Source organism: Rhincodon typus, chromosome 5 (assembly GCF_021869965.1).
Source record: "Rhincodon typus isolate 14 chromosome 5, sRhiTyp1.1, whole genome shotgun sequence".
NCBI classification, from domain to species: Eukaryota; Metazoa; Chordata; class Chondrichthyes; order Orectolobiformes; family Rhincodontidae; genus Rhincodon; species Rhincodon typus.
Window position 1 is genome coordinate 2371193 of NC_063336.1, and position 8405 is coordinate 2379597.

Consider the following 8405-nt stretch of genomic DNA (forward strand, 5'->3'; position numbering starts at 1 on the left):
GTAAAAGCCCAATTTAAACCTGAAGGAAACTAGTTCATCTTTCCAGTTGTTAAAAACTACGACTTTTAACTGTTAAAAGTCATTTGTCTTTTATAAGTTAACCAGCATCTTGCGACTCTTGCAAACCAGTGGAAGCTTCTGAAGAAAGGCAACTGAAAAGTAACATTTCAACCAACATAAGAATTGTAAGGAACATTGCAGCGATCTGAATAGGAACAGCTGACATCTTCTGGAAACCTATTTTTCCACTGTATGTGCACGTGTGTGTATGTAAGGGTGAGTTCATAAGGGAATTAGTGTTTTAATTTGTTGTGTTTATATGATGAAAGTTTATGACAATTTACCAACTGTTACAGTCTAATTACTTATAGAGTCACAGAGATATACAGCACGGAAACAGGCCCTTTGGTCCAACTCATCTATGCCAACCAGATATCCTAAATTAATCTAGTCCCATTTGCCAGCATTTGGCCCATATCCCTCTAAATTTTTTTGTTCATATACCTATTCAGATGCCTGTTAAATCTTGTAATTGTACCAGCCCATTCCAAACATGCACCACCCTCTGTGTGAAGAAGTTGCCCCTTAAATCCTTTCCCTCTCATCTTAAACCTGTGCCCTCTAATTTTAGACCTCCCCCCCCCTCCCCGGGGAAAAGACTTTGGCCATTCGCTCTATCCATGCCCCTCACAATTTTATAAATCTCTATAAGGTCACCCCTCAGCCTCCAATGCTCCAGGAAAAATAGCCCCAGCCTGTTCAGCCTCTCCCTATAGCTCAAGCCCTCCAACCCTGGCAACATCCTTGTAAATCTTTTCTGAACCCTTTCAAGTTTCACAACATCCTTCCTACAGCAGGGAGACCAGAACTGCACACAGCATTCTAAAAGTGTCCTAACCAATGTCCTGTACAGCCGCAACATGATCTCCCAACTCCTATACTCAATGCACTGGCCAATAAAGGCAAACATACCAAACACCTTCTTCACTACCCTGTCTATCTGCAACTCCACTTTCAAGGTAGTATAAACCTGCATTCCAAGGTCTCTGTTAAGCAACACTACCCAGGATCTTATCATTAAATGTGTAAGTCTTGTCCTGATTTGCCTTTCCAAATTGCAGCATCTTACATTTATCTAAATTAAACTCCATCTGCCTTGTAATAACCTGTAATTATTATTAAGTACAGAACTTGGTTTGGGCTATCAGCTCGAATCTGAAAATCAGGTAAATTGAGGAATTTTCTGTACTTACTTTGTTTTGACTCTGAGAATCATGGAGCTTGATTTCCAATGCACTATCCTAGTGAATTGTGATACTATTATTATGAGGCTTATAGACTATTCCAACCGGTATCATCTTCCCCTTTTTATTTCTTACCTCCCCAATATGAATTCTACATCATCTGATCCATTTCTTGGTATCACACATATTCCACCCCATTGCACTTTCCTTCATCGAAATGTAGAAACATAGGAAATTGGAGCAACTCAATAGCCTTTCCCACTTCCCCCCCATAGCCTTTGGTCCCTTTAGCCCAAGTGCTGTAGGTAACTCCACCTTGAAATCATACAATGGTTTGGCATGGACTGCATTCCGTGGTAGTTAATTCCCCAGGCTCACCACTCTCTGGGTGAAGAAGTTTTTCCTTAGCTCAGTCCTAAATAATTTACCCGTATCCTTAGACCGTGAGGCCTAGTTCTGGATTCCTGGGTCATCGGGAACATTCTTCCTGCATCTAACCTATACCTTCATTCCTCACTGTCCTTTCAAAAAAGTAACACTCTGGAATATATAATTCCCAGCTTTGACCTTTCTTGTAATCATGTCTCTGTAATGGCTATAAAGGCTGTACCCAATAATTTTTTTCTGAATACAATGTGCATTTTAGTAAAGAGCCATTATTTTTGACTTTTTATTCATTTTTAACCTTTGACCATATTTACTGCCATTTTTATGTTTGCACACCTTGTCCCATTCTAGCTATCATCAAAATAGTTGTCCCGCAATGCCACCACCTCCTTTTCCTTTATATATCAGGTATAGCCCCTTAGACCTTCCTATTTCATTTAAAGCTCTCTCTACAATCCTAGTGATTGGATTCACAGGACACTGGTCCCAGTGCAGCTCAAGTGAAGCTCATCCCACCAGAACCATTCTCTTCTACCCCACAACCTAAAAGCCATTGCTCTGACACCAGGCTTTAAACCACACATTTAACTCCTTGCCTTTATTAATAGTACATCAGTTGGCTTGTGGCTTAAGTAGTAATCCTTGGGGGTCTTACCTTTTAGTTTAGCTCCTAACTGTTAAAAATCTTTCAACAGGACCTTCTTTCCAGGCCTATTAGCCTGTCCTTAACCCTGGCAGTGGGCGGGTGACACATGCTTCTGGCTGCAGAGAACCGTATCTACCTCCCTAATTATACGGTCCCCTACCATTACTACATTCCTATTTCCAGCTCCTTGTATCACTGTGCTACAGTCAGTTTGATTATACTCCCTGCAGAACTCACTCCCATCCACGTGCCTCATAAGAACCTTGTAACTTTCGGACAATTACAGGGATAGAGGTTCCTCAAGGGCTGCCTCTTGGGTATCTGCCTCATCTCCGTTCACATTCTCCTGTCGCTGATCACAGACCGGAATGGATTACCTAATTTAAAGGATGTAACCACCTCCTGGAGTAAACTATCCAAGTAACTACTCACCTTTGCTGATGTGGCACAATGCCTGCAACTCAGACTCAAACTCTTCAACCCCATGTCCAAACCTGCTCAGGCTGTAAACACTTGTTCCATTCATTGTTTGTTGTGGAACAGCTTGTGGGATATCCAGCAGCAACCACATACATCACACAACACTGCCACCTCGATTGTATCTTATTTGTTATTAGTTAAATTACTCAGGAATCCCTGTTCTTTACACTTGAGGTCTACCAAGTCAACATTTATTTGTAATTTTTCCCTTCTTTTACACACTAAAATCATCCTTATTTTTGAGAAAAAGGACTAGAGACCTAAACACAAATTGCTGGCCTTACTTACATTAATACTCTCAAATGAGGTCCTTTGTTTTGGTAAACACAATTAAAAATACCTCTTTCCTTCATCTGCTGAAATGTGAGACACTCAGCTCCAGCACTTTATTGTAAGTTGTACTGAGTTTGCTACTTATATCTGCTCTGGTCACAAAGGGCCTGAGCTAGCTAATGGGGATCCAGTTTCATTCTGTGTTTAATTAGACTGCTCTTTCAATGCTCTCCTTGAAAATAAACCTGCTCAATACTTGCAATTACAGAATTTTAAAACTTCACATTTCACTTTCATGCCAATTACAAATGACAGTCTAAGTTAGCCTAAAGTCAGTTGGGCAGAAAGTGGCAAATGGAATTCAACCCAGGGAAGCGTGAAGTGACATACTTGGGGAGGTTAAACAAGGCAAAGGAATCCACAACAAATAGAAAGACACTGTAAGGCGTAGGGGCAGCGACTATCCAGTGATCCCTGAAGGTAGCAGGAGAAGTCAATGAAGTGGTTAAGGTAGCATATGGAATCTTTCTTTCATTAGTCAAGGTATTAGAATACAAAAGCAGGGAGGTTATGCTGGTGATAAATAAAACACTGGTTAGGTCACAACTTGAGTACTGTGTGCAGTTCTGATCATTTCATGACAGAAAAATGTAACTGCACGAGTGAGGGCACAGCGATGTACAAGGAAGTAAAGTGTCTTGGAAATAGCAGCAATGCAGAATGGTCAGACAGGCCAGGGTTGTTTCCTTTAGAACAGAGGTGGCTTTGGAGAGATTTGTGTACAAGATTGAGAGGGGTTGGGATGGAGTAGATAGGAAGAACACATTTCCCTTAGCAGAGAGTTCTATGACTAGGGGGCAGAGTTTTAAAGACATTGGGAGGATTAGAGAGAAGATGAGTAAAAAATGTTTCACCAGTAGGTGACAGGAGGTGTGAAAAACTCTGCCTGAAAGCTAACTAGAGGTAGAAACCCTGGAATCCTTTAAAAGTGCCTGGATATCCACCTCACATCCAGGAACATCTAAACACAGACAAATTTTGGAAAACAGGGCAAGGAAAGGGCCAGGAAAACAGCAGCCTTCAGTGCTGATTCCTGTTGGCACACACTGCATGCAGGAGAAAATGTTGCTATAGCTCTGTGGGGTATTTGAAGTTCCATGGCCTAGGGATGTGAACTGGGAATGGGTGAAGAATGGTCTTTAAAATTCTGAAGTTAGCTCTGCCACTGACTGTGTAAACCTTGCTGAAAGAAAATAAGTTAGAATGTGGGTAGTCCAGCTTGTCAATCACCCAGAGTTCAGCTCACCAACATCTCAAAGCTCATGGCCTGTGACAGACTGGAGGACAGCAATGAGACTAATACCCTACAGGCCAGCTGAGTGTTTATACTGTGAGAATTGATTAACTCGCACAAATTGTGATATTGTACAATGCAAACACTCATCCAGCACTAGACATAACCTCAACTTTGACCCTGTTTTAAAGGCTCCTGCATCACAAACTGTGGAGATTCAGCTGACTGGGAATTCATTCAAATAACAAACAAATGGCAGAGTTAGGCAAGTCGGAGTAAAGGAATAAAGAGAGAGAACTGTTGATGTTGGAAATCTGAAAAAAAAGCGCTGCAGAAACTCAGTAGGCCTGGCAGCATCTGTGCACTGAGAATAACTGGGAAAAGGTAGGGTTTATATTGAGGAAGACAGGGCGAGGGAGAGAGAGATTGTTGATGAAAATTTGAGACAGAGATAAATGCTTGAGAAGGTGCTAACAAGAAGTCTAAATGGTTGAAAATGGGTTGGAGAAACTCAGCAGGTCTCGGTGCATCCGTGGGAAGAACGGACAGTTAATGTTTCAAGTTCAGTGACTCTTCATTAGAACATCGTGGGCGTGAGATTTCCATTCACTGGAAAATCCAGCCCACTTAGACTGTTACAGAAGGAATGGGATCAAATATAACAATCCATGAAGCTGGTCCTCACGGCATTGACTAAAGGACTTGGAACAAAATAGCAAATTCAACCCCGTTGACCTACTGATGTAAACATAGCCACTGTCACTGAGCTTTAAGTACTTTGCCAGCTGGCAAGGGCACGGAATGCACTCTGGGTGGTGAACTTCAAGGTCCATCAGTGCCAGTAGTCACCGGCTAAAGGACCTAGGACCTATGTTCTAAAGCGCATAGGTTGGTCTGCAGCAGGGGGATGAGGAACCCAGGGGGAAAAAAAAACTTAACCTCATCTTCACCAGTCTGCGTGCTGCAGATACATATGTCCCCGGCCATATCGGTAGGAGAGGGAGCAGCACACAGTCCCTGTGGAGATAATCTCCATCATATTATGTGGCACTACCCCCGGATGACCTCGGGTTAAGAGCAGCTATAATGTGGGAAACCAGCCAGGAGCACATTAGAAAGGTTATGTATAGAAGTAACAAAAAACTAGGATGAGGATTTGAGCAGATAAGACTGGAACAAAGTTGACTGCATGTCACAGAAATGGAAAACATGTGTTAGCTTGCAGAATGTCTAAGTGCAATACAGTGCAATCAATTAATTTCACAAACAAGGGACAGAGTTCACAGGCCAAATATATGGCAGAACTTTGTCATTTGGGTCACATCAGCATTCTGCCTCGGCTGTATCAGCTCACAGACTGATATCTACAATCTGCTAATATTTTTTATGAATGTCGTTAACAATATAATTATGACCAGATAACCTGTTTTGTGGTGTTGATTGAGGGATAGACATTAGGCATGTATTAGTAACCTACACTCTGAGCAGGTAAAACAACATACCAAAGTACAGGGCTCCCAAACAAAAAAAAACAAAAATGCTGACTCGCCATTGATACAAGATGTAGCAATCCAGTTCTGGTTACGTTAAATTCACAAGAATAAATTGTACCCAATGAACGAACTAAACCAATGTTCTTCCATGATGGACCATAAAGCTGCTGACGAAGGACCACAAATCTTTTGTCACTGAGGCACAGTGCAGAGCTGTGTTTGTGTAGAAATCAGAATAAAAGATGAGGCAGGTTCAGCCAAGGACCATTTATTTTAGCAAACGACTCTGTAGCTAATTGATAGCTTCTCTCATGAATCTTCATGAGGATTATGCAAATGAAAAAGAGTTTACCTTGACTGTAGATGCAGTAACACAAACATGACCAGAATTCACAGGGACATCAGCTTTGCCACCTGTACCATCCCTGTCCTATCCAGCTGCAATAAACACACTCTCATTGCAGCCTCCTCGGGTAATCTTCATCTCCAAGTCTCCATCTTCAGACTCTATCCTCAAAGACACTCACATTCCCCTCCAAAACCTGTCTCAGTCTTTCAGCCTTAGTTCTATGCATATAAATATTCTTTAGCTCTTCCATTGATGGGTTCAGCAGCAAACGCTGCTCCTTAGTCCATCTCCATCAGGTTGCTGCGAGATTCTCGGGAAACCATGAGACGCATCAACTGGTTCTGGAACTTCTCGAACTTCTTCACATCCTGAGCTTGGTCTGTCTTGTATTGCAAACACTGGGCATTGGGAAGAGGAAAGAGGAGGAGGAGGGAGCAAAAGACATTATGAAATGAGTGTCTCCTCTAAACATTATAGTCAACAATGCACAAGGATCCCTCCTAGTCCATTTATTACGACCTATACAAGCTTCCTCCAACTCCAGCAACATATCCACCTATTCCTCTCCAACAGAGACTTAACAAGCCTCTCCTTAAATGCAATTACAATTACTCACAATTATTCCCTGTGGTAACAACTTCCACATTTACACAACTCTGAGTAATGAGGTTTATTGGTCAATTTCTTTTTGGATTCATTCTTTCCCTTCTATAACCAGAACTGGAATGCTGGGAATTGCTACTCATGTAGCACAGAACAGTCCACTGGATCCAATCAGGTTTAATGATGGAAAAATGCTGCATTCAGGAACCCTCCCAATCTGCTTCCTCTACATTGAGGACCGTGAGTCTCGATTCCCTTCTCCCAGGTTGGCTTCTCTCACTTCTTCTTGGAAGTATTACACTGTACGCTCTTTTCACTTTCTGTGGTAGCAAGTTTGCCCCATATTCTCCTCACTCTTTTGATAAACACTTTTCCAAATTCCTAATTAGAGTCTTCCTGACTATGTTAAAATATCAAGTTATGCTATTGCCCACAAGAGGAAATTTCCTTTATCGCGTTTCCATCAAAAAATTTCCTAAGTTTAAGCTTTTTACTAGGTTCCCTGCTAGTTTTCTCCTTTCAGGCCCAGCTAGTCCCAACACAGCGAACAATCGATTTCCTGCTCCCTCCATGCGCTCCACTTTCATTGAGGAAAGTCCACACGACAGGCAAGACAGTTTCAGGATCACACATGCAAAGTAAACACTCACCACAACATCATCAGTCACTTTCATAGAGAGAAACCCAGCACAGTGCCGATACTTAATGACCACACGAACCTGCAACACAAAGGGCACAGTAAACTGTCAGTCCAGGACAGGCAGGAGATATTGGGAGTTTGCTGGAGATGCGGAAAGCAGAGGAGCATTGGGTGCACAGACATTGGAAAAGGAGGGTGTCCAGGAAACTTTCTGGGTGGATACTACAGTGGGGTGAGATTGTTTCAGATATAGTTGGAACTGCAGATGCTGGAGAATCTGAGATAACAAGGTGTAGAGCTGGATGAACACAGCAGGCCAAGCAGGATCAGAGGAGCAGGAAACGTCAGCCTTCCTGCTTGGCCTGCTGTATTCATCCAGCTCTACATCTTGTTATCTCTTACTACAGTGGGGTGTTGATATTGGGGTGGTAGCAGATACTATTAAGGGGGAGGGGTATTTGGGGGTGGGGTTGGTTAAAAGAAAAACAAGTCCCCAAGTCCAGATGGTTACTGTGACGGGCAAGGGGGTACAGGTTCAAGGTGAGGAGGGGAAAGTTTAAGGGAGATGTGCGAGGGAGGTTTTTCATGCAGAGACTGTAGGAGCCTGGAACACACTGCCAGAAGAGGCGATAGAAGCAAGCACACTGGTGACATTCAAGAAGGAGCTGGATGGTTACATGAATAGGGAGGGAATAGAGGGATGTGGATCAAATAAGGGTAGAAGGTTTGTTTTTTCATTTTAGTCAGGGCATGATGGTTGGCACAGGCTTGGAGAGCTGAAGGTCCTTTTCCTGTGCTGTCCTTCTCTTTAGTTCGATCCAAGATATTAGGGTAGAAGAGAAACACAGTCAGTGCTGCTATGTACAGAGAGGAGTTAGTGGTGTTGGTGCTGGCCAGGGGGCTGGATGGTATCGGTGGGGCACAGACACCGGGGGGAGGAGGAGGGGAATGGGCGGAGAGTGGGGCGAGGGGAATGGGCGGAGAGTGGGGCGAGGG

At 43.0% G+C, this 8405-nt stretch overlaps 1 protein-coding gene across 1 annotated transcript in view; it reads right to left on the reverse strand.

The window, feature by feature from the left end:
* Nucleotides 1-6069: 6069 nt before the first annotated feature.
* Nucleotides 6070-8405, reverse strand: part of srp9 (signal recognition particle 9) — a 7551-nt gene continuing 5215 nt past the window's right edge. The window contains exons 2-3 of the mRNA XM_048597185.1: nucleotides 7420-7488; nucleotides 6070-6564 (exon numbers count right to left, since the gene is read on the reverse strand). Coding sequence (XP_048453142.1) covers nucleotides 6445-6564; nucleotides 7420-7488 — 189 coding nt within the window. The 3' untranslated portion in view covers nucleotides 6070-6444. The remainder of the gene's footprint in view (nucleotides 6565-7419; nucleotides 7489-8405) is intronic.